Genomic DNA, 25,509 nt, shown 5'->3' with positions numbered 1-25,509 from the left:
AAAATAAGTATTTGGAGAGATATTCCGAAGATGTTTACAAAGAAAATGAAAACAGGGCAATATGAAATCCATCTATCCTTCTCTTTTCAATAATCCAGAAATAAAAAAAGAGTTAGATTACATGATCAGTACGTACTGGTCCCTGCTGACAACATTGTCTTCGTTTGTAAGGCTCATTATATAAATTATATTTTAGAAGAACTCAGTTTTAATCCTACAAGTGGTAATCCAACTTATACTCATCGTTCCCTAAGGAAGAAATTCTTCAAAATCATATGTCAGTTTTGAATATGTTTAATACCCCAAAGAACCAAAATCAATTTAAACTACCAGATATATATTGGATTCCAAATTTCATAAGAATCCTTACAAAGATACATAGTGGGTTTCTGTAAATGTTCAACAAAGCCTCTTTCGTTACTCCTCACTAAGATATTAACAGTAGTGAAGGAGGAACTTCAAGAGTACTGTGCAACAATATACTCAAGAAGTGGCGTAAATCAGATTTGGATGCTTAAAAAATCAAAGGAACTTTTGGACAATTTGAAATCACAAGATTTTACCAAAATCAACAGCTTGAAAAATGTTCAACTTTATACACAACCAATCCTCACGATAAATTAATTAAAGTCCAGGCTTTTTTTTATATCATTGATAGCTGCTTCTTCAATAAAAATGGAACTCGAAAATTTACTTACCTGGTAATTGGTCATTTTCAAAATTATTTTATTAAAAATCATTCTGATCGTACACTTAAGTACTCTGAAGTCGACATCAAAAAGACGCTTGAGTTTCTGATTGACAATATCTATTTTGTTTATGGAGACCAGGTCTTCCAACAATCTACTGGAATTCCCATGGATACCAATATTGCGCCCTGTTATTAGCAGACCTATTTTTGTATTCACACTAAGCAGAATTTATGCAAAATCTTATGCGTGAAAAAAAAGCACTTGCTGGGGCCTTCAACTCGGTATTTAGATATATCGACGACGTACTGTCAATTAACAATGGAAATTTCCATTTATATGTCGATACGATATATTCTGAAGAGCTTGAGATAAAAGACACCACAGAGTCTAACGCATCTGTTTTATATTTAGACATTTAACTTGAAAAAGACATTAATGGTATTCTAACAACCAAGCTCTATGATAAACGTGATGACTTTTAACTTTTCTATCGTCAACTTCCCTTACTTATATGCAGCAATATAATCTCATTACCTGCATACGGAGTTTAAATATCTCAGTTGATTCGATACGCAAGAGCATGCTCTTCTTATGAACAATTTCTACAACAAGGTAAATTATTGGCAATTCTACTACGATTATTGCCGAGATCAAAGAAGTGCCGCGGACATTATTCTCCAATAAATCACAAACGTCATCAAAAAATTATAAGATCAGAAACACGTATCAAACTTGAACAATTCAAATGCATGTTTGGCTGTAGAATGAAATACTTGTTTAGACCACATCAATGTGTCGTCTTTCGCAGTATAAACACTGTAAATTGCATAGAGTTGCTGAGGAATGTCGGTTTTTATAGCTAAGCGGGGCTATTCCACGGACCTCCCTACACACTCAAACAACGTGATTTTAGTCTCATTGAAGCAGTAAAACAGGAACATGATTTTGTTGTAATATATTCATTAAAATTAATCAATACATGTTACGAAAAAATCGTAATTTAAAAAAGCTACTTTTAATGCAACGAAAGCTCAAATCGTCTGCATTCGATACACAGGTAAGCAAACAAATTTTCCCTCTGGTGTTAAATGGAACAGCTTAATCTAGATGGTGACCTAATTCGTTTCTCTATAGAGGAAACGATCAGAGTATTTTATCGATCTTTGTAGAATAGAAATAAAGTCCTTGTTGTCGTGAATGATGCAGGATAACCTCCTCGGTCTCGAAATGTTGTTTGAAATATAAAAGCCTCGGCTTTTATCTTTCAAACAACATTTCTCGACCTCGGAGGTTATTCTGCAACATTCACGAAAACCTTATTTCTTAAACAAGTTGATGGAACAAGAATTTCAACAGTCTTGTTTAAAGTCATCATTTCGTAAGTTCTATGGTCGATACAATGACCTTGTCAGCAAATACAATTTATGATTGAGTTACATTGCCGACTGACGTTTTTCGTACTAATTGTTAGTGCATTATTTATATCTTGAATTGACCATGGATTATCCTGTTATTTCCCAATCATGACAAGGAGCACACGGCAGTTGTGACCGGTCGGCATGGGATGCTCACTCCTCAATGGCACCTGATCCCACCTGTGATGTTTGGAGGTCCGTGTTTGCTCTTCTCCTATTTTGTATTATTTTATGGTCTTTTGATCTGGAATACTGTTTGTTATCTCCATATGTTTCAATATTATAAAAATCAATGTGTGCTTATTTCTTTTTAAAGTTTTTTTTGGTGGGGGGGGGGTGTCTCCTTATCATTTACCTCCTCTTTCAGAGTAAGGAACATTGTTTGTGAAATGTTTTCATTTGCTAGAAGAATGTATATTTGTTATTAGCAGTCTTCATTTTTGTGTCATCGTTGAGATCAAACAGTAACTAGAGGTTTTTGATTTTGTGAGGATCAATTCCAGAAACTGTCAAACCTTATTATTTATGAACAAATTAAAGCACAGCATAAAAACACTATACCAGAAATGCTGATTTTGACAGGGTTCATCTCTTTAACAAGATATGTTGTCAAATCAATAACTTATTCACTCAATAGTCCTATTTTGTGTCAGATATGCGGTTCTTCGTTTACAAACGATAGGAAAGAATGTTCAGGGAGACTGCATGGATCGCACCTAATTGATCGGAAAGGGGCTCCTGGAATCGCTTAAGTTACAAACTGCTCTAGAAAGTTATCTGGTCATGGAACAAAATACAGCTGAATGATAGCCTAGAGTAAAAAAAGAAATTGACTCAACCACTCAACTAACGCTCAAATGGGACATTCACTTGAGAAGTTATTGGCAATAATTGCAGGAGCTACATGTTATGCATTTTAAAACATGTTGAGAGTTTTCAATTGGATTATTTTTTCGAAAGGTGTACGAAAACTATGCTTTTGTGAAATAAATCTTTGGAAAAAAATTAAACTAAAATGAAAGAACTTAATGCTTGAAAAATATTAGTTTGCTTGGATAAAACAATATACACTGTACTTTGTGATTAATGGGGTTTACTTCACCTTAAATACCCAATGGTAATTCAATTTATATATAAAGAGCATCACATGTTGCACGTTTCGTACACTCATGCTTTTTAAATCAATTCATATTAGTACATGTCTTTCCTTTATTAGCCATAAAGTATAATTTATAATATTCAAAAGACCACGTTGGACTGATATACTTATATCATGTTAAGCACGATCTATTAGCACCTTTTCTAAGCAGATTTAACACTTACACCCAATGGAATAAAAACTTGTCATCTTAAATATGGTCTAAAGCTCAACTATATAGAGAATATGATAGAAAAAGATTATTCTTATAGCGTACTCACTAATTAGCACGTAGGGGTCATGTCCACTACGCTATCAAGTTAGAGAAACATTTAATTAAATAAATTCAAGCATACAATTCAAATACGTTCACAAACGTGTAAAATTAAGTAAACTTGCAAGATAAATATATCATAAAATCTCTTTTCTCATGAACAGTGAACATGCTTTAAACATACGACTTTCTCCAAAGTTCGCTAAAATGTATATTGTTTTGGCACTACGATGATTTTCAGTATTGCAAGTAACATATTGTTTAAAAAGGACCCTGACATAAACTCCAGGTTATGTGGCACAACAATTTTATTAATCTGTTGATTTATGATCTGTCTATATATAAAGAAGGAAATTGTTTTGAAACATTTTGAAATTCAAAAACTTTTCTGTTTACAGTTTCCAAAATGAAACATTTTGTTTTACAAAACTGTTATAATTTTTTCCGTCTTCATCAAATGTAGAAAATATTAAAACAATAAAAAATTGTTCAATTCTTCTTACCTTTCATTATTTCTTTTGAATCTCTGAATACATCCTTAGCAAACAAATATATGTCTAAGAGTGACAGCGCCCTCGTGTGTGTTTCCAAGACACTGGAGCTCTGCCATCTACGACAAATTGAACCAATCGATACTCGTCTAAATCAGTGTTAGTTCGTATTGTGTCATATAGGGTCGTTTCGGAATCTCTTGGAAGCTGTCAAATAAATGATTTCATGCATGAAAGAAAATTTTGCCATTTGAAAGCTATTTTTGTTTAGCATTATTTCAATCAAAACTAATATGGGTTACCAACTTACCAATTGAGATATATTTATATGTGAAATACATGTACGTGGGTTGTTCGAAAAGTTCTTGGACGATGTCAATCTTCGTTATACCAGGTATTACTCACTAGAAATTTAAAATAAGCATAATATAATATGTAAATATATGTTTTATTGATGTGTGAAATTTCATTCCATTCGATTTAACAGAAATCAATTTACTTCATTTTAAAATCAACATGTTTTGTACCCGCGAAGCACACTTAACGGCAAAGTAACGTCAAAACATAGCGTCAAGAATTTCTAAAAAATACTATCCCCATACATGTCACACGGTATAATCCAATGCCCACTCATTAAATCCTTTTTCTAATACCTGACATATATTTTTTTAAGAATTGCTCTCCTTGTATAATTTCCTTTGTTGTGGTTTTAATTTCTTTTATTACTTAACTCTGCTTTCACAGGATACGCAACACTGAAGCGCTTATGTCTTTCCTTGACGTTCCACTTTCAAAAGTTTTTGTTTAAATTTTTACAGTTAAACCGTACATGTAGCGCTTCACAAATTGTCCTCATCCGATACAGAGTCTCTGTCACTCCAGTACTGCCTGTACTATTTGTACATACATGCACAACTCCGTGTGACATATTTTCTTGATTCCCCCAACATTTTTAGAGTTTATTCAGGGTTTTTCCTGAGTAAAACACAAAATTGCATCGTTATCTGCTGCTCCATGACGTTCTAAAACGTCATCGTTTTTTGTCGCTTTCAATAAGGACTACCTATCTTCTCAAAATGATTTCTTTTCAACAAAGCAAAATATAAATCATAATTTGGTACACGAATCAATGTAACAATTCTAAATTTGAATTTTTAAGTTGTTTCTCGTTCTTGCTCCATTTTGCAGAGAATATGACTATGACTACAGACATTATACAGTATAGCGTATTGTCTGTAAATCACTAAATTTTGACCTGCTCCGTGATCCGATTTTTGCATTTTTAAAATCTGGGTAAGTTTTGAATAAATCGTAATATTTTGGAAAAATTTAATACAAATGATTAATTTGGATTTATTGTAAAAATATTTCTACCAAATTTGGATAACATATGACGTCAAATAAGAAAGATATGACAGTTGTCCACGAACTTTTCGAACAACTCTCGTATAAGGGATAATGTATGTGTTTCCATGATAAAACAAAAGATTTTAACTTCATCAATTTCGATAAATTGAAAAAAATTCCATCACACTTGAATTGATTACTCAGTTCTCTAGTTTACATGTAATATTAGCTTTTCACCGATTTCATTACAGAAACAAAATTGACAAAAAAGTTAATTATCTTGTGTAGACAAAGCTTAACAAACAAAAATCAAGGTATGCAGGTATTCAATGTATAACGACCATATTCTGTACCTAGTAAATGAATGATACGATATATTTAATCATGGTAGCATTTTGAAGAAGTTATTAAATACAAATGCTCGACAAAGGAATTTACAAAATTTTGGTTAATTGCTCCTTGAATTTTACATTGAAGTCTAAGGGCAGTGCATGTTTTTATCAGATATTTTAAAAATTAATTTGACTCACAAACAAATCTCTTGGGAAAAATTTGCATAAACTCACTTTCTAAAACTTTGAAATAAAATAATCTATTTACTGCAGAAATTTTGGGAAATCAAAAATTTTCTTCTTTTCATCAAGGGCATATCACTTTTCGAAAACTTTTAACGTGCAAAATGACTGTCTCCTTACATGCTATCATTCTTGTGAATTTGGTCTATTTCTTTTTTTATCGTTATCTAGCAATGTGTTTTTAACTACTTTAAAACTATTTGAAATCGTTAAAAATTCCTTCATTATACATTGAATACCTTAACAACGTGAAAAGCATGCGCAGGAATAATAAATTTATTTATTTATTTTTATTTTTTTTTTTTTTTTTGGAAAGCTTTTTAGCAGACATGGTTTTGTTTTGATTGTTTTCCGCAGTATTGGTATATGATATCATATTTATATATTGAAAAGAATTATCGGTATTAAATAAGTAAATTGAAATCAGTATCCATCAAACAAATAAGTTAGTTTTCTTTTGTTGTTGTTTTTTATATCAAAGGATTCACGAATGTGACAGAAAATTACAACTAACAACTGGTCCTTTAGTACTTTAAAGGTTTATCTGACCTCCAGATTTCTGTATTATCTCTGACCTTGGGTTTTCGATATTCTATGGTCGAGAGTTTTCGGCCTTTAGCAGGAGGATCGGACGTCAACATGAGGACACTCCTAATATTTCTTGTTTTTTCTCTTTCTCTAAATAATGGTAACGTATATGCGATTTCCTGCTCTTTTTACCAACCATAAGACTTCCCTCCTCATATGATCTTTCAAAGAAGGATATAGTTGATGAAATGCATCTTTTAATTAAGAGTGTCTGTTACTCTTAAGAAACGATGGAAATTCTTTTCAAATTTGTATCTCATTTAGTCAAATATTGTAGCAATTGATTCGAAATTTATTGGAAATATAAATTTATTCCAAAAAATGTTTTGACGCAGAGATTTTTTTTTTAATTTTATTTTAATATAGCGAATACCATCTTTGTTTTTCTAGGGGTGCAACAAAATCGTTAATTATGTGTATTTTTGTCAACTTTTTTTGATTTTGAAAATTGCATGCCGAGTGCTTGCTTTAGACAATATGGTACATATATCATGCGCTATCATGGCTTAGCGGAGTCATATTCATTAAAAGGTTATAAAAACCTTGTGACCGATAAATATACAACTGTGTGGGCAGTTTTTCCTTTAAGAACGTCTTTTATCCAATAATGTAGATGTCTATTCTTTAAATGACCTTGGAATTACTGTACAACACGTGTCATTCTTAAATTTAAATATTACTTGTTGAATAACCTTACACTTGAATGTAATATTCTTTTAAGAGAGAGAGAGAGAGAGATAAGTTATTATTACTTTATATCACGTCAGCCTAAATAATCCTTCAATGTTATCAAAAGACTTGATAGACAATATTTTTCTCAAATATAATGAAAAGAGGAATGATCAGGGAAAAAAACCCTCAAGATCCATAACCAAGGACAGTGTATCATGTTCATGCTTCTGCAATTACAATGTACACATAAAATTAATGTATAGTACCTCAAGGTTAAAAATAAATTGCACATAGTATTATAACGTTATACACCAGTGTTTTTATGGCTTCATTTTCTAAGAATAATTATTACAGGTTTCGCGTCGGCGGAATCGTGTGACGACCCTCATAAAAGACGTGGTGAGTCTATGTACTGTGCTGACTTATGGTACTAGTGAAAATTCAAAACGTTTTAAAGAGAGATTTTGATAAAAAATTTCTACTTATATTACATAAACATCTGCGCTAAATTCATGAAATTGTTCAAGAGAATGTGCGATGTAAAACATAATAATCATTTATTTTGCATACTTATATACAGGGTTTTTACACACATTTTCGAAACTATTTAGAACATTATTTGATATAAGAAACAACCAACCAGTTCTTTTTAAGTGAAAAATGTATCCATTTATCAAAATTTGTGTTCTAGAATTGTACTATTTAATCCATTCTATTATCGCTTTTATACTATGAATAAGCAAAGAATTAACACCTGCAGAAAAGTTTTTGATCTATAATATTAGAATGAAGATAAGTACTTTTTATAAAATTCTGAAGATTTTGAACCCTGTGCGACATGCAATTAATTGTGAAATCTGTTTAATTTTACATTTATTAATTACGATTTATATGCTATGAGAAATGAGCAAGAGCTAAAAAGATTTCAAATGACCAGCAATGTTATGCTACTCTCTAATCTTTTGAAAACACATTCATATGTATGGCACGCCAAATTCACAAAAATGAGATAATCATAGTTTCACAATCGATAGAGAGAGAGAGAGAGAGAGTAAACTATAGTTTACAAACCGTAAACTATAGTTAACAACGTTAATCTATATTTCACATCTGTAAACTATAGTTAACGCGATAATCTATGTTTCACAACCTTAAACTATACTTAACACCGAAAACAATCATTTGCGATTGCAAAACATAGATTATCTGATAAATACAGTTTCACGATTTGTAAACTATAATTTACAAACCGTTAACTATAGTTAACGATCTGATAAATATAGATTTCACAATTTGTGAAACTATGATTAACAACTCTGAACTATAGTTTTTTGATTGTAAACTATAGTTTACAAACGTGAATCTATGTTTATCAACAAAATCTATTGTTAACGCTTTATTACAGACAGATAAACTTAAATTAACATTCGTAAACTATAGTTAACAACCGTTAAATATAGTTTTAGAGATGAAAACTATACTTAACGAATCGTTAACTATACTTAACGAATCGTTAACTATAGTTTACGGTTTGTAAACTATAGTTTACAGTCGATAAACCTAGTTTATCAAATGTGAAACTAGGTTTATCTCATTTTTGTGAATTTGGCGTGCCATACATATGCTCTTTCTGTTCATCTATAACCTTACGAAGTATTATACAAATTTTGATAACCTTCATGCATTTGGATGGATAATGATTTTCTTGCATTTTTGTTTCTTTTTCATTTCTTTCTATGTAAGATAAGAACACTAATTTTCTTATGTTTAAAAAAATATAATAAAAATACGTTTCGGAAAAAAAAAATTTCTACAAAATTTGAATTCATTTTTTACAAAAAAGAGAACATGTACATTGGATTTGCTTTGTCATTTATAATAATAATATTAAAATTTATTTTCATTTTCCCCTGAAAGAAATTTACCACAAGTTGAGTGAGTTTGTGTCATCAAATGAACCAAGCAGTTTATATAGTAAGTATTGATATTTTATATTAATGAATTTTGAAAAACAAAAGCATCCCTTAAAAGAAGGAGAGTATTTATGAAATGTGTCTGGTATGTTTTTAAATGGAGATAATGTTCGTAAATATAGTTTTTATAAAAAAATGTTTTGATTTAGTGTTAAAAGAGTTTATTCCTTACTCAATTTTTCTGAAAATAAATAAATCGCAAGATAATGAAGCACGAGACGTCTACCTGTGAAACGAAATTCATAGGAAATCAAATGTGTTGCATCAAAAACCGCTTGTATTATTCTTCAAAAAGATTTTGAGAAGATAGGAAAAATTGCTGTGTTCAATATAATTATATAATTGTATAGTAAAATGAGAAATAATTGAGATATATTCATTTTTAAAACCATGAACTTATAAATGATGTCTCAGCGCCTCTGTAATAATGTATTTTGTAATGTTAAATGGATATGTATGTTTGTACATGCACAACTTGTATTAAAGGCCTTCATGATGAATTGTTGACATCGAACTTTTATTATTTTAGTTGTCAAGCAAATCTACACAGACATGCTGCTTTATGACTTTAGACATCACCATCAACCACAGCCTGTTATTGGGAAAAGAGGTAAAGAAATTAACAATTTCTAGAACACAAACCCACATGAACCAAAAGATGTAAAGAAATCAACAATTTCTAGAACAAAAACCCACATGAACCAAAAGAAGTAAAGAAATCAACATTTTCTAGAACACAAACCCACACAAACCAAAAGAGGTAAAGAAATCAACAATTTCTAGAACACAAACTCACACAAATTCTTCTTTATACAAATAGAGGTAATGAAATACACAATTTTTAGAACACAATTTCACACAAATGCTTCTTTATACAAAAAGAGGTAATGAAATAAACAACTTCTAGAACACAAACCTCACACAAATTCTTCTTTTTTTACCAAAAGAGGCAAAGAAATTTATTTCTAGAACACAAACTCACATAAATTCTTTTCTCGCCAACAGAGGTAAATAAACAATTTCTAGAACACAAACTCCTACAAATTCTTTTTTTTTTGACAAAAGAGTTTGAGAAATAAACAATTTCTAGGACACAAACTCACATAAATTCTTTTTTCTTTTATAAAAAGAGGTAAATAAATAAACAATTTCTAGAACACAAACTCACATATTTTTTTACCAAAAGAGGTTAAGAAATAAGCAATTTCTAGAACACATCCTTCGGACGAGAACAGTAAACCAATGCTTCGTGTCGCAGAAGGTGCTTGCACGAAAAAGATCCCTCCCTGCTCAATGGCCCTAAATGTCGAGTACAGGACAAAATTAACAGCTCTCCACCGGCACGTGCTGGCGTCTCCACATGAGTGAAGAATTCTCGAAAGGGTTGTTAACTATCAAAACAAAACAAAAATTTGAAGACATATCGAACAAATTTTCAGCTCAAATGTTCGTTAAACACAATAAAAAGTATTGGTTGACCGTGCAGATCAAACACAAGACTCGAAAAATATAAGCTGCTGATCTGTAGCTATATTGACAGAACGGTTGTAGAGCTACACTGAGATCTGCAGCTAGGAAAATATGAGAAGTGGAATACAGGCATCGCCTGTCGACCGGATAAACCCGCCTTGTGTGTGCTCTATCATGTCTGGGCAAACGAAAAAAATGTAGACGATTCAGTGTGAAAATTATGGCCTAATAATTTGGTTTCATGAGTGTCTGACGAGGTTATTATGTCGATCATGGAATTTGCCGGAAAAAACTTTCAAGTAGAAAGCCAAAATCTTTTAAAAATCCAGTAAAGAATTGTTTAAAGATGACTGGGTGGTTATGAACATTTTCAGACAATATTGAATTCTTTTAGGAGAAGACCTCCATATAAAGATATACAAAATTTATAAAATTTAAAACTTAAACGTATGAATTTTTTCTTTGCGAATGATAGTTGACAGCTTAAGATAAAAAAAATTAGTTATATCTTTCTGTTAATTTGACCCCCTGTCTTTTTAAGAGCATTGTTCTAAGATATTTTATTTTGATTCATATTGGGGAAATATGATGAATATTTCTTATCAGAATTATCTGTCTTCGAAACAAATATCCTTGTTTTCTGAGAGGGGAATAAATTTTAGGAAGAAATTAGCCAATTTTATGAAAAAAGCAAGAATTTAGATAAATGTAAATTTTAGATGCAGGTACTTTAAAAAATACCAAAATGATGACAATCTTTGCCGATATGAATAACAAATGAATCTACCTTTAACTGATTTTTTTAATTTTAGAGACTAATATAGATCGAGAACTAAGGGCACCGCATCATGGTAAGTCTCACTTCGCTTTCCCATGCAATGAACAGATTATTGTTTATTTTTACGCCGAGCCGGCAATATTTCGGCGGTCATATCCAAATTTATTCAATGAACTGGAATACCTTTTTTCTCTGATTGAAGTTTAGTACGTGTCTCATCATCTTTTTGTAGAACACCATCATCACATAGAGGATGAAAGTAGGTATTTTTAAATGGATGGGTTAAAGGTAATCAAATGGTAAAGGACATTATACTAAATAATCTAAAATTGGTGGATGGTTGGATAAAATACAATCCTATTACAAAGGACTTTATCGTAAGAATACTTAACTGGTTAGATGAAATATAATCCGATAGTTAAAGATAGACATTCTTAAATGGGTGGATGACTTACATGAGATAACGAATTCGAACAGTATTCAACAAAAGCCAAATTTACAATACAAAATTAGAGCAGAACAATGCTCATCAAATATAGGGTCAGGTGCCATGGAGAAGTGAGCATCCCCTGCTGACCGGTCACACCCGTCGTGTGCTCCTTGTCATGATCGGGAAATAAGGGAAAAATCAGATGAATTATGGAGACAGCCAACATTCATTCAGCTTAAATATCCATTGAAATAATATAACCTGGAAGCAAAACATCTCTTTCGTGTTTGGATGTTTAACAAGAAAAAGGCTTTATCCTATCAGCAAATCTTTCCTATCGTCAACTTTTCGTACTTACACTGTATGTACGATAAAACATTTCGTTGTTTCCATATCTAATTGTTGAAAGAGAGGCATAATCAAGACAACAGATTTTGTTGCATTTAACTACGTAATTGTTCAAACGGTACACATGTATCTAGGGTAAAGTCCTTCTTCGATGACGACGACTTATTTGGTTATATTGTATCTTTTACTGTCTATAACGTTTATTTTGAACTCAGTGAATATCGTTGTATTTTGGGATTCCTTTCAGTTGAAAAGATCGAACGGGAAATGACTGAACACATGAACATTATCTGTTTGTCACAGTTGCTCTGGCACATAGAAAGTAAGTTCCATATAGGAAAACTACCATAGTTCAATTTAACATATTTTGCATATTTTCATTTGCCTACAGATATTAACATTATGTAATTCTACATATTTTCAATCAGGGGAAAAACTATGCTAAACATACTCCAAATTAAACAAAAAGGAGGGAAATAGTTTTCTTGCTTCAGTGTTCCATTCTTATAGGTTTAATCATTGTATATTCAAATACATTAATTAAAATAAGCATTATTTGATAAATGAACATATAAATATTAGATTTATTTATTGAGAATTAGAAATATATATTCCCAACATTTTATTTGAATCATTGATTTAAAAAATGGCAAAAAAAAAGAATGCACCCGGTCAATACAAATCCCTCCAAAATTATCTTACATTAAAACTTAGTTTGATTAACGTTTTTAGAATTGGTTCTTTTTTTTTTTTTAAATATGGAACTTCTTGAATAAAAGAGACAGATCCATTATCGAAACAACTTTTCAAGTGTTTATAATTTAGAATTTTATATGTTTCTTTTCTTCTACAAATAACAATCCAAAAACAAGCCTTTCTGAGAGTAATGTGTCGTTTTATTTGTTTGTTTTTTTTATTATTATCATTTGCTTTTTAACATTTTACTTGTTTTGGTGTGCAGTTTTGTTAAGGTTACCACATGCAGTATCGACTCATCCCACAACCGCGCACACCACACACCCCACCCATAAAGTTACCACCCCTACCACCACAACCACCATTAAACCAACTACAACTACAGTGGCACCATCTACCACATCTCGGCCAATTATGTTAAATATTTGTGAGTACCCACAATGCCACATGCATGTTGTCTATATGGTACATTGAGGATATTTTAAACGTTACGCCAACATTTTTAAAGCATTTTTGTAAATTAGCCAGCTTTTTAATTGATATATCAACACATTTGTATTATAGAGATATAGAACAGTATAACAAGCTCAAAATCTATTAAAACAAAACAAATCTGGTGTAGATCAAACACCGTCCTATTAAAAACATCAGAGGTAGGATCAAATGTCATGGAGAAGTGACGTGAACATCCCATGCTCCTTGTCATCATTGGGAAAAAACAGAAAACTCCATGAACAATTTTATGTGTAAATAATGACCTAACAATGAGTATAAAAACGTCAGCCAGCAATTGACTCAATAATAGGAAGCTTTTGCTGACAATGTCTTTGTATCGACAATAAAAATTGCATCATGAATTTAAACGAGACTTTTTATACAGTTGTTTCATCACATTGTTTTTTAATTGCATTCTCTTGCTTATTGATTCAAGTGAGAGTTAAAGAAAACTTATTTTCATTAGTAAAAAAAATCTTATTACCTATTAAATTACACACAAGTACTCTGATGTTGATATTTAAAAAGGTGTTTGAATTTCTGATTGACAAATATGTGGTTTTTGGAAACCAGGTCTTCCAACAATCGTTTGGAATTCCCATGGGTACAAATTGCGTCCCCTTTTTGTAAACCTATTTTTGTATTCATATTTGTAAACCGACTTCGCAAAATGGTATCGTAAAATTTAGGCAACCGGAGATGAGATGAACCTTAATTGTAGGGATGCCAAAGCATTACTAGGCAACGAGTAAAACATTCCTATATCGTTTGAGAGAAATAGTCAACGTTGTTTTGCAACATTTTTGAATATTATCCTTATATCAGAGTGCAATTAAAAGTTACTTGTGTGAATGAGGTACACTTAGTATTTGCATATGAAAAACAAATATTTTATAAGTTTTTTTGAACATAAATACAAGTTTGATAGTGAAGTATTCGCCAGTAATATACATGTCATTTTATGTTCTAAAAATATATTTGATCGTAAAAATTTGTAAGCTACATGTAATTGCTTTTATTTTATCTATCTAAATGATTCTGTGAAAATTAAAACTCGATCTATACATGTAGTATCCTCATCTTTCTCCCTGGATGTATGGCTAGTTTTACACTGTATATTTATATAATGCAGATTTAAAATTAAGGAAACGTTACAATTATCTGTAAATATTTCAGCCAATTCTTGTGATCATTTACTGTTTGTTCGTTCGCTGGCCATCGGAAAACCTTTGGTGAGTTCTGATGCAGGGAGGTGTACCGACCTAACAAACAGCCAATCAGAAGCATTGTTACTGGCCACGTGTGGAGCCGAACCGCCTAAAATGTGGACACAAGGACAAAACGTAAAGCAGCTCCCTAATAAATATCACCTTATCACATAGTTTTCTAGTCAATCCTGATAAATGATAATCTTTGAAATAAAAAATATAAATGTTAAAAGGGGTGAGAAAAAAGTCATACAATTTAAAAGTCTATGACAAGAGAATTCAGTTAAAAGATTTGTCCTAAGATAATTACCACAACGGAGTTGGAGGGAATATAGTGATACGCTTGTATGTGGGGATGGGATGGTAAGTTTGTCCGTAGGTTTGTATGCTGGAAGTGACTTAAATTGCATAGCTATAGATGCAAATGCTGCCTTGATTTATCGATGTCTTTTGCAACGGGATGTTCCCTTCTTGTTGTTTTAATTCTAAAAAGTTCTATATCTATTTAATTCTGCACCATTGATTTTACGCTCGTAGGTGATGCAGAACTGCAATAGAATCCCTAAATTCACACCTATTTCTACTTTCCTTTTCGGACAATACGCAACAGACGGCACCGCCCTATCAGGGGTGTTTATCAAATGCACGGCGGAGGGATTCCAGGTGAGTATTTTTTTTATTTCCAAAATTTCAAAAAAGGTTTTTCTTTATAAACTGATTTCTGAGACAAGTCAAACACATTACATTAAACATAAATAACTATAATTGAATTTTTTAAATACATTTTAACAATTTTTGTTTGATATTTTTGTGCTTCCCATTGACGGGGTTTTAGGGCAACATGATTTTTTGTCGGACCCAAAAATGAAAAGTTTTTTTAAGGCTGTCATGTCGATGGCAACATCCTAAAAACAAACACAAAAGTTAACAATAGTTTACTATATAGTTAATCAAAGTGTCAAAGTTTTTACAATAGCTAATCAATGATCCAAAGTTTTCACTATAAATAAATCAAAATTGTAAAGTTTTCAAATTAGTAAATAAAAGTTTCAAAGTTGTTACTTTTATACAATAGTTAACAATGGTAAACTATAGTTTATTTATTATGGCAGTGTCGTTCCAGCTAGAAAAACTGCATTCTTCCAGAACAACCAGCCATTTTTTTCTTATTTTTTTTTATCATAATCTTAAGGTATCTGTATATGTTTGCAATTAAGATGAGGGAAAATTATGTAAATCCAGTAATGCATCTTAATCTTGGTCATCTCGGTAACTGTCGAGCATCAGCAAAATTAATGCAGAATAGATACATGATGCACAGGTATATCTGATCTCGTCCATAATAAGGGTCCAACACCTCATCAAGCGATCCAATTTTGAATATTTTGGACCGCTCGGTAAAACATTAAAAAACTAGATTTTTTGGTCTTGGAAACATTTTAAAAGGTTTAACAAAAAACGATATTGCCTACATGTACTTTGTGCATAAACTTTAAAGTCGTTCCAGAGGACTATTCAACAGAACAAACGTTCGCGAGTGCTCGCCAAAATTCCTTATACAACTCCAACAGAACGGGTCTAGGGTCTCTTCCAACACCATATCAGTCATGCCTATTCATTAAGTTTAACTATCATTAATAAAGGTTTATGTCTAATTTAATGTCGTTTGTTATCGATACATCACAATCTGATCCTAACCAGGCATTTTTTGTTTTGTTTTTAGATGGCTGCTCAAATTTGTGGCCACGGACCGCAGATATTCGAGTTGAGATCTGAAGTAGGAAAAACCAGAGAAAATGCCGACAGTTATTATATTGTACAATGGTGAGATAAAAAATAAATTTTAAAAAAAATCTCAGGCTAAGTATTATGTTTTTCTTCATGAATCAACAGAAGTTATCAGACAGAACGACAACATACTGCAGTGTATAGAAATATGTATGTGTCAAACATATTGATAGAAGAATAATCATTAAAGTTTATTATTGAAATAAAACATATGGAGACAACGAACAGTTTTCAAGGCAAAAATCCATAAAACAATACAAAACAGGGAAATCCAAAACTTGGAAAAGACGCAGTGTAACGTGATGACTTTAGCATTTCTATCGTCAACTTCCCTTACTTATGCAGCAATATACCTTCATCACCTGCATACGGAGTTTAAATCTCTCAGTTGATTGATACACAGGAACATGCTCTACGTATGAACAATATCTAAAATGTGGTAAATTATTGACAAACAGGTTGATGAAACAATTAATTTCAGCAATCTCGTTAAAAAGTCATCATTTCGTCAGTTCTATGGTCGATACATATAAAGCCTTGTCAGCAAATGCAATCTATCACTAAATCAATTGCTGACTGACGTTTTTCATACAAATTACTATTCCATTATTTATACACTGGATTGACGACGGATTTTCCCGTATTTCCCGATCATGACAAGGAGCACACGGCGGGTGTGACCGGTCGGCAGGGGATACTCACTCCTCCATGGCACCAGATCCTACCTCTGATGTTTTTGAGGTCCGTTTTTGCTCTGCTCCTAGTATGTATTGTCTTATGTATTTTTGATCTTGAATACTGTTCATTATCTCCATATGTTTCATTTTATATTCATTTCATTTATTGTCATGTGTTAGACATTTGAATTGTGTCCTTATAGTATTTGCTCTCTTCTGAAAATGATAAAGTTCTGTTCATTTTCTCCACATCTTGTCTCATGATCAGCAAATAAAAATCCGTAGACAACCTAGTCTGTAAAGTAGCCTAACAATCCATATGAAAATCGTCAGTAAATGACTTTTTACTTTATTTTATTTTATTTTTATTTTTATTGACTATAAAACTTGCAAAAAAATGGCTTCAAAACGAGTGTTGATATCCTTATTTCATCAGTTTGGTTGAAAAGAATTTGATTCGCTTTTAGGGAAATTGCTCATACGTACAGCATGCCCCTGCGTATCGAATCAAGTGAGAGGCGTAAACTCCGTATGCACGGACTAAGGATTTATTTCTTTATACATGTATGTATAGGGTTGTTGACGATTGAGAAGTCATTACGTATACAGCATTGCTCTTTGTATTTGTTTGTGTTATGAAACATGTGATTATATTGTTCCCTTTAACTGTAAATACTTTTTATGAGAATTTCACAAAGAATTTTAAATAACTTTAATGTCATCTGATCTCAATTGTATGATAAGAGACATTGCTTGAAACATGAACGATAACTCGCACAACTTATGAAGCCTTTATTTTCGATTCTTTGCATTACTTTGAATTCTAATATAAGCAGCACGTAATTTGCGATTATTCTTTTCATATATAGACAATGATTCAGAACAGAATATCATATTACTGTACATTAAAGCGGTCCATTCTTTTAAAATGAAAGTAGAAATCTTGTCTATTTTTAACCATGGGATTTTTGGTCAACACGGAAGCAAAAAGCTTTTTTAAAGAAGAAGAGATATTATATTTATAAATCGTAAGTGTTCACAATTTAGTTTTTTAATTAAGTAAAATATATATCTGATATTGCCAAATAGCTGTCGAAACCTCGTCTTTAAAATCTTGAAACAACTTGAAGTAATTCAAGAGTATTACAAAACATAAAATATTGTATATGAATAGTAACAAGAATTCAAACGTAATACAAGATAAAGATAAATTAAACGTTAATCATTTAAATACATAGATATTAAATTAAATACATTGTTTCCTTAAATAGGAAAATGATATAAACAGACTTTACGTCATATACCATATATCACACGATTATACCGTCACTTCAGCAAAGTAATGGCATACCTGAAACGTGAAGCAGGTGGGCCTCCGCCTACCCCTATGTCATTCTCTCAGTTCATCAAAGAGACAACTGAAAGAATCCTGGGTAGTGAGAAATGTTTGACACTATCTGAACTGACGATGGCTATCAAAAACGACCCCCATTGTAGGTATCTCCAGCTAAAACCGCTCACACTTCAGAAGATACTACAGGGCTACTCGGAATCCTTCAGTCTTAAAGGGTCACAAGAGGACCCGGATGTTTCACTTCACCTCAACATCGACGTCTGTGACAATGTGAGGAACTGTCCTGGTTTTCCGCAATGCAAGGATCTCCACATCTGTAAATACTTTATGCTGGACAACTGCATTCATACGAAGAAAAAAACTAGAAAACCCTGTCCCTATCCGCATACACTGAGTACCAAGCACAATAGGAAAGTGCTGCAGCACCATCATCTTCAGTTTATGGACCTACCGACCATCAAGAAAATAATAAAGGAAGAGACCGGGAATAAGACACAGAGCGTCACCTCCTCCACGAAGGACCACGTACCATTAAAGCTCTGTTATTACTACAACCGCCGAGTCTGCGAGAGAGAGGACTGCTCTTATCTTCACCTGTGTGAATTTTATGTTAAGGGCACCTGCAAGTTTGGAAGACGATGCAAAAAGAGCCATAATGTAAATTCACGCCAAGTTCAAGGTAATTGATAAATATTTCTTTCCGTATGTTTTTCAAGCTTGACCAAATCCCTGTTTTAAAGATATACATAGATTATTTTTTTCAACTTTTGTGAATCTTTAAATCTTAAATATGTATCTTTGCTGCAAAAAGAAATTCTGTCGGACAATGATCTTGACCTGGATGGGGATGAGGACGAAATTCTGAGGAGCCTGAGAGAGGAGCTGTACGGGGGAAGTGATGAGGAGGAGGATTCAGAAGAGGAGGAAGAGGAGCAGATAGAAGTGTCCTCACAACACTCCCCTCCCAGGAGGTTCAGTATTAGAATGTCAAATTTTAAAATCAGTATTTACTTTATTTTTGGTCAGTGCAGATGATGACTGGTTTTTGATAAGACTGTGTTTGCAGTAAGTCTGTAGTTAATTGAAAAGACAGATTGCAAATTATTCTACATTTAGAATCACTTTAATAGTACCCAATTGCTTGTGATACTAAACCTGTTGTCTGTTATAACACTAGTAATGTATAAACTGATTTTTGTAGAAGCTATACAAACTTCAGACGAGGAGATCGGCATTGAGATGCGGACGGAATTCTTTCTGTTAGAAACAAAATACCTGTAAAAGGTAAGTAAATGGTAAAGTGTCTACAATAAGATAGGATACCTAAAATGTTTTGTTGTAAAACAAAATTTGTAAAACCCTATACCAAAATATTTATTTTTTATGAATACATCTCGGAAAAACTTATAACCAGGCAAAATATTTCCTTTGATTTGTTTTTGTGGATTTTTGGATCATGAAGAATCAGGTATATAGAAACTTTTATTTTGCTCTCTTTCAGATTAAAAGAAAATGAAAAGGAAGTCTTGGTCCGCGTTCTGATGGTTCGTGAGGAACAACTTTTTAAAAAGAAAATGCAGAGTGAAATATTTCAATTCATCAAAAGATTGTTTCCTCATATCATAATGTATCTCACAAGTTTAATTATATTAATTCAATGACAAGCACTTTTCATTCGTTGCATTCGTAAATCTTGAGACTAACACCTCATATGTCATCCCCGTCTGAAATCTGTTTCTATATATACATGTAGAAAACTTCTTAAAAGGGGGGACCATGTAATGTTTAGTGTGATGTTTGATATAATGTGATATTGTCGTATCTGACCTAAATTATCTTTATACTCCAAACTATTGAACAATGAAAGACTGAAGAATAGAAATTTATCCGTCTTTTGGACAGAAAGATGATGAGCCCTTAAATATTAGGCTCCATCATTCAAATTTAGAAGATTTAACTTTATAAGGCATAGTTCAGATCTAAGAGTATTATAGAGGCACCATGGAGATGAATGAATGAGATGATTTATCAGTCAAAATAAAACAAAAATCAAAATAGAAGGACGAGACTATTGTTGCTAGTCATCAATTGTCCAAATATATAATAAGTACCTGCCTATGACACAGGAAACGCGGGACTTTGTTACTGAAGCAGAAAAATAGAACCAAAAAAAATACTTTAAGACTTGAATATGCATGCTTCGCAAAACTTACATGTACTGATTTTATATATTCATTATTCTTATTTAGTTATTTTTATCATGCTTTATATAGAGTATCGGTTTTTTGTTGAATATAATTGTGGTATCAATAATTTTTATGTGGATCAAATTTCGTGGTTTTGGATACAAATAAATGATGTGTTAAATCGTGGACAGCTCTTTAATGTAAAACTCTTAGTTATTAATTTTTTTTTTTTTTTGCAACTTTGATCAAACATTTTGATATTCTTTAACATCGCAATCAGCGAACATTGTGTTCAGCAAATAAATTATGAAACCACAGTGTTTGGTTGACAAATTTATGTCATATAAAAAATCCAGGCAAATGATATGACACCAACGAAGAGTGATTAAACCAATTTGTATACTTGTATAGATAAATAAATTGTTTGTAAATCAATTCAAATGTCAATTGCATCTTTCTATATCTTTGTGCCATATAATATATTCAAGTGACCAAATATTTTTAACCTTTTAATTTTGAATCTTTTTTATCTAAGTTATTGAATGAATAAATGAATCTTGAATAATCTTACTTTTTTGTGTTATGTATCAACGGTGATATTTAATTGAAGTGTTTTTATAAAAAAAATGTTCGTATATTTCGATAAAGTAAATACATGAAATATATGGAGAAAACGAACATTTTTCAAGCTCAATACAAAGCGTAAAACGTCCAAAAATTTGAAAGTATTTGGGATATCTCAAGTCCCGAGCTTAGGAACACAACACAACTTTAGTAGCCCCCATTATCTCCAGTCCTCTTTCAATAATGATGTTCATAATGCTATTCTTTTCCTATTTGCTGATCTTCAACTTGGCTTGATCCTTACGTTTTTGCTTTGATAGTAAAACCTACAAAAAATATTAGTAAAAAATCAAATTAAAACAAATGTAATGGACAGAAATTTAAATCTTAACACTAGAGAAAGAAACAGTCCATGAGAGAGGCAAGCTGAGAAAACCTCTGACATATAAAAGATAGATCAACAGCAAGTTTAACACATTTAAATGAAGTACAAGTACACTGTACAAGTAACATAAATTTACCTTGTACCACTGATCAAATCAGTGATTCTTTTCTGTTGGAAGTTAATGTTTTCTCCGTGTGATTGAAAGTCTTTTTAACCTCTCCATCATTTTCTCTGTCATAAATAAAAGAATTTCAATTATTAATTGGGTTTCATGTAAAAGCATACTAATAGTATGTACTATATCCAAGATTTGTTCGTGTGTAGAAGACACACACAACATACTATTCGTAACTCAATAATAGTACAGGATATATGACCTCTTTGTTGAAATTGATCATCCATTAATATATCCATTATTTTATAACTGTATTATGAATAGTCAAGCTGTATTAATTAATGATGGTGTACATTGTATCTTTTAAATTCAGTAAAGAATGCGAGATCCTAAGATAAGCAAGTACTGCATGCTGATATTGTTTACCTTTCTCGTCATGCTCATTTTGTGTAAATAAAAACATACAAACATTCTAAATCAGTTTTCAAAAAGCCTCCCTCGTGTATTTCACTTTTTCTGCAACGGTTGTATCTTGAATGTCTATCATTTTGCTAGGAAAAACAGCTTTCTCCTAATCCTGTGATTTTCTTTGTTCAACAACCGCGCTAGATAAGATAAGATAAGATAAGATAAGATAATATTTATTTAAAGTCAGGTACATCAACAAAGAATATTAGCTCTGAAGAGCTATTTTCCGACTAACTAATGTTTGAATATATCTCGATCATTTCCGGGAAGACAACTCCGTATTTCACTGACTGAAGAATGAAACACGTTTAATTTCTAAACGTGTTAAGGTATTAAATACTTTGGACCGAAGTGTTTAGTTGTTAAACATATTATTAAACATGTTTAGATATAAACATGTTATGGTAGTGTTTAATTTCTAAGCACATTTTTTTACAGTGTAGTCTATTTAAACAATAAAAATAAGTGCAAATAAAAAAACAGTCCTTTGAAACGGCAAAAAGAGAAAGCATCCCCTGCCGACCGGTTTGGCCGTGATAGGGAAATAACGGGGAAATCCATCGATAATTCAGCGGATGAATGAAACATGAGATAACGAACATTATTCAAGATCAAAAACTCCATAAAACAATATAAAGCAGGAGCACAGCAGCAAACACGGACCTCCAATACATCGGAAGTGGGATCAGGTGCCATGGAGGAGTGAGCATCCCCTGCCGACCGGTCACATCCGCCGTGTGCTTCTTGTCATGATCGGGAAATAACGGGAAAACCCGTTGTCAATTCAGTAATGTATCGACAATTCGCATGAAAAACATCATTCAGCATTTGACTCATTTTCATTTTCCATAAATGAAAAATAAGATGCTTGAGTTTCTGATTGACAATATCTATGTGGTTTTTGGATGTACCAGGTCTCCAAACAATCTATTGGAATTCCCATGGGTACCAATTGCGCCCCGTTATTAGCATGCCTATTTTTATATTCATGAAGCAGAATTTGTGCAAGATCTTATGCGTGATAAGAAGAAAACACTTGCCGAGGCCTCCAACTCGACATTGAGATGTACATGTGTCGACGACATATTGTCAATTAACATGGTAATTTCCATTCTTATGTCTATACGATATATCCTGTTGAGCTTGAGATATAAGATACCACAGAGTCTGACATATCTGTTTCATATTTGGATATTTTACTAGAAAAGGACGTTAATGGTAATCTAACAACCAAGCTCTGTGATAAATGTGATAACTTGAACTTTTCTATCGTCAACTTTCCTTACTTTTGCAGCAATATACCTTCATCACATGCATACGGAGTTTATGTATCTCAGTTGATTCAATACTCAAGTCAAGAGCATGCTCTACGTATGAACATTTTCTAAAATGAGATAAATTATTGACAAACAAGTTGATGAAACAAGAATATCAGCAATCTCGTTAAAATTCATCATTTTGTAAGTTCTATAGTCGATACAACCTTGTCAGCAAATACTATTTAACAATGAGTCAAATGCTGCTGACTGGTGTTTTTCATACTAAATGTTACATGTACTCCATTCTTTATACGCTGAACTGATGACGGATTTTCCCGTTATTTCTCAATTATGACAAGGATCACAATGCGGGTGTGACCGATCGGCAAGGGGTACTCACTCCTTATGGCACTTGATTCCATCTCTGTTTTGGAGGTCCGTGTTTGCTCTGCTCCTATTTTGTATTGTTTTATGGACTTTGATATTGAATACTGTTCGTTATCTCCATATCCTTCATTGATGTATGATGGAATACAAGACTGGACCCTTTTCTGATTCGGAATATTATTTGTATTACCCTCGTCAATTTCTTTATTGGCATATTGAAGTTTAAGGAAAAGAAGATATTCTGGTATCAAAAAATCAAAAACGGGCTTCCCTTGACCTTTTCAAGAAGACTATTTAAAAGTTTCAAAGGGAAAGAGTAGAGCTTGGTGCGAATACGATGTAGACCTAACTGCTGATTTACATAAGGTAGTAATGAATCAAAAGAGACACTGTATATTAAAGGTTTATTGTAAGAACGATTCCAATGACTACACTTACGTATATGGTTAAAAAGTCCCATCACACGAATTCATTACATGAATTTACATATTCAAATGAATATAATAGTCTAACAGTTAGTACGAAAATCGTCAGTCAGCATTTGACTTTATGATCGATTGCATTGCATTTGCTGACAAGGTCATTGTATCGACCAAAGAACTTATGAAAATGATGACTTTAAACGAGACTACTGATATTCTTTTTCATCATCTTGTTTCGCAATATTAACGTACCTCGTTTTAGAAATAGTTCATACGTAGAGCATGCTCTTGCGTACTAAGTATCGAATCAACCGAGAAATATAAATCCTGTATGTAGGTTATGAAGGCATTTTGCTGCATAAGTAAGAGAAGTTGAAAATTAAATTTAAAAGTTATTTAAGCCATAACGTTTAATTATCATGAAGCTTGGTTGTTGAATTACCATTAACGTCTTCTTTAAGTAAAATGGGAGAATATCTCTTAACGCACATCTTCGCTAGCCAAGGGTTTTCGGTCCGCAACGCTCCCCATCTTCGCTAGCCAAGGGTTTTCGGTCTGCACCGCTCCCCATAAACGGGAGCGGTGCGGACCAAAAACCCTTGGCTAGCGAAGATGCTTAACGCACTGTAGATTCATTTTATTTTAAATCATAACAACCTGGGGTAGGGAGGTGACACAATGGGGGATCAAAATTTTACAATGAAATATATTGAGATAACGAACAGTGTTCAAGCTCAAAAGTCCAATAAACAGTATACTCAGCTATGTTAAGGAAGGTCAGATTTCACATTCCTTGTACATCGTATTGAAAGTTTAATTGTGACGTCATTGAAGTTTAACACGCCACAAAAATTAATTAAGGTAGGTCACTCGTCAGCTTTTTGGAAAAGTTCACGCAGGCCCTCTTACTTCAAAACTATTTATCAAAATTCAATTTTTATAACATATTTAATTTTAACAATGTCGATGGTTTAACATTCAACGAAAAAACTGCTCAAAAAAGCTACAAAGAAGCAAGATTTGTGAGGGACTATTTTTAGTGGTGGAAGGATATTTAGCAGATAAGTCTGAAAAAAAATCTAAATTTAATATCTTGGAACTTTAGACTCACATACTTTTACTCACAATTCAGTGTATAAATAATGGACTAACAATTAATTGGTATGAAAATATCAGTCAGCATTTGACTCAATGATAAATTGTATTTGCTGACATGTTCATTGCATCGGCCATAGAACTTACGAAATGATGACTTTAAACGAGACTGCTGATAATCTTGTTACATCAACTTGTTTGTCGATATCTTACCTCGTC

General features: G+C 32.2%; 2 protein-coding genes across 2 annotated transcripts; both read left to right on the top strand.

Annotated features, from left to right (window-relative positions):
- The first annotated feature begins 9,570 nt into the window (after nt 1-9,570).
- On the top strand, nt 9,571-16,437 carry LOC134238288 (uncharacterized). The gene is made up of 8 exons (XM_062720416.1): nt 9,571-9,586; nt 9,695-9,775; nt 11,448-11,486; nt 11,646-11,672; nt 13,153-13,314; nt 14,559-14,725; nt 15,128-15,253; nt 16,314-16,437. Exons 1-8 carry the CDS (start codon nt 9,571-9,573, stop codon nt 16,416-16,418), a joined length of 723 nt encoding a protein of 240 aa, XP_062576400.1. The 3' UTR covers nt 16,419-16,437.
- A 1,540-nt stretch (nt 16,438-17,977) lies between these two features.
- Nucleotides 17,978-20,640, top strand: LOC134238268 (uncharacterized). The gene is made up of 5 exons (XM_062720388.1): nt 17,978-18,083; nt 18,327-19,088; nt 19,221-19,380; nt 19,611-19,693; nt 19,911-20,640. Exons 2-4 carry the CDS (start codon nt 18,398-18,400, stop codon nt 19,645-19,647), a joined length of 888 nt encoding a protein of 295 aa, XP_062576372.1. The 5' UTR covers nt 17,978-18,083; nt 18,327-18,397; the 3' UTR covers nt 19,648-19,693; nt 19,911-20,640.
- The last annotated feature ends 4,869 nt before the right edge of the window (nt 20,641-25,509 follow it).

The sequence above is a fragment of the Saccostrea cucullata genome, unplaced genomic scaffold (assembly GCF_032062105.1).
Source record: "Saccostrea cucullata isolate Sc308-1 unplaced genomic scaffold, CSIRO_AGI_Scuc_v1 ctg1059, whole genome shotgun sequence".
In the NCBI taxonomy this organism is placed as follows: domain Eukaryota; kingdom Metazoa; phylum Mollusca; class Bivalvia; order Ostreida; family Ostreidae; genus Saccostrea; species Saccostrea cuccullata.
This window is presented reverse-complemented; position numbering and strand designations above follow the sequence as displayed.

What these genes read in the sequence shown, in the direction of transcription:
- LOC134238268 (XM_062720388.1), top strand. Translation starts at nt 18,398, where the DNA reads ATGGCATACCTGAAACGTGAAGCAGGTGGGCCTCCGCCTACCCCTATG. An exon ending in AAATTCACGCCAAGTTCAAG is followed by an intron (nt 19,089 to 19,220) that starts GTAATTGATAAA and finishes TGCTGCAAAAAG; the next exon opens with AAATTCTGTCGGACAATGAT. An exon ending in CAACACTCCCCTCCCAGGAG is followed by an intron (nt 19,381 to 19,610) that starts GTTCAGTATTAG and finishes TGATTTTTGTAG; the next exon opens with AAGCTATACAAACTTCAGAC.
- LOC134238288 (XM_062720416.1), top strand. An exon ending in ACTAAGGGCACCGCATCATG is followed by an intron (nt 11,487 to 11,645) that starts GTAAGTCTCACT and finishes ATCTTTTTGTAG; the next exon opens with AACACCATCATCACATAGAG. An exon ending in TGTGGACACAAGGACAAAAC is followed by an intron (nt 14,726 to 15,127) that starts GTAAAGCAGCTC and finishes TTACGCTCGTAG; the next exon opens with GTGATGCAGAACTGCAATAG.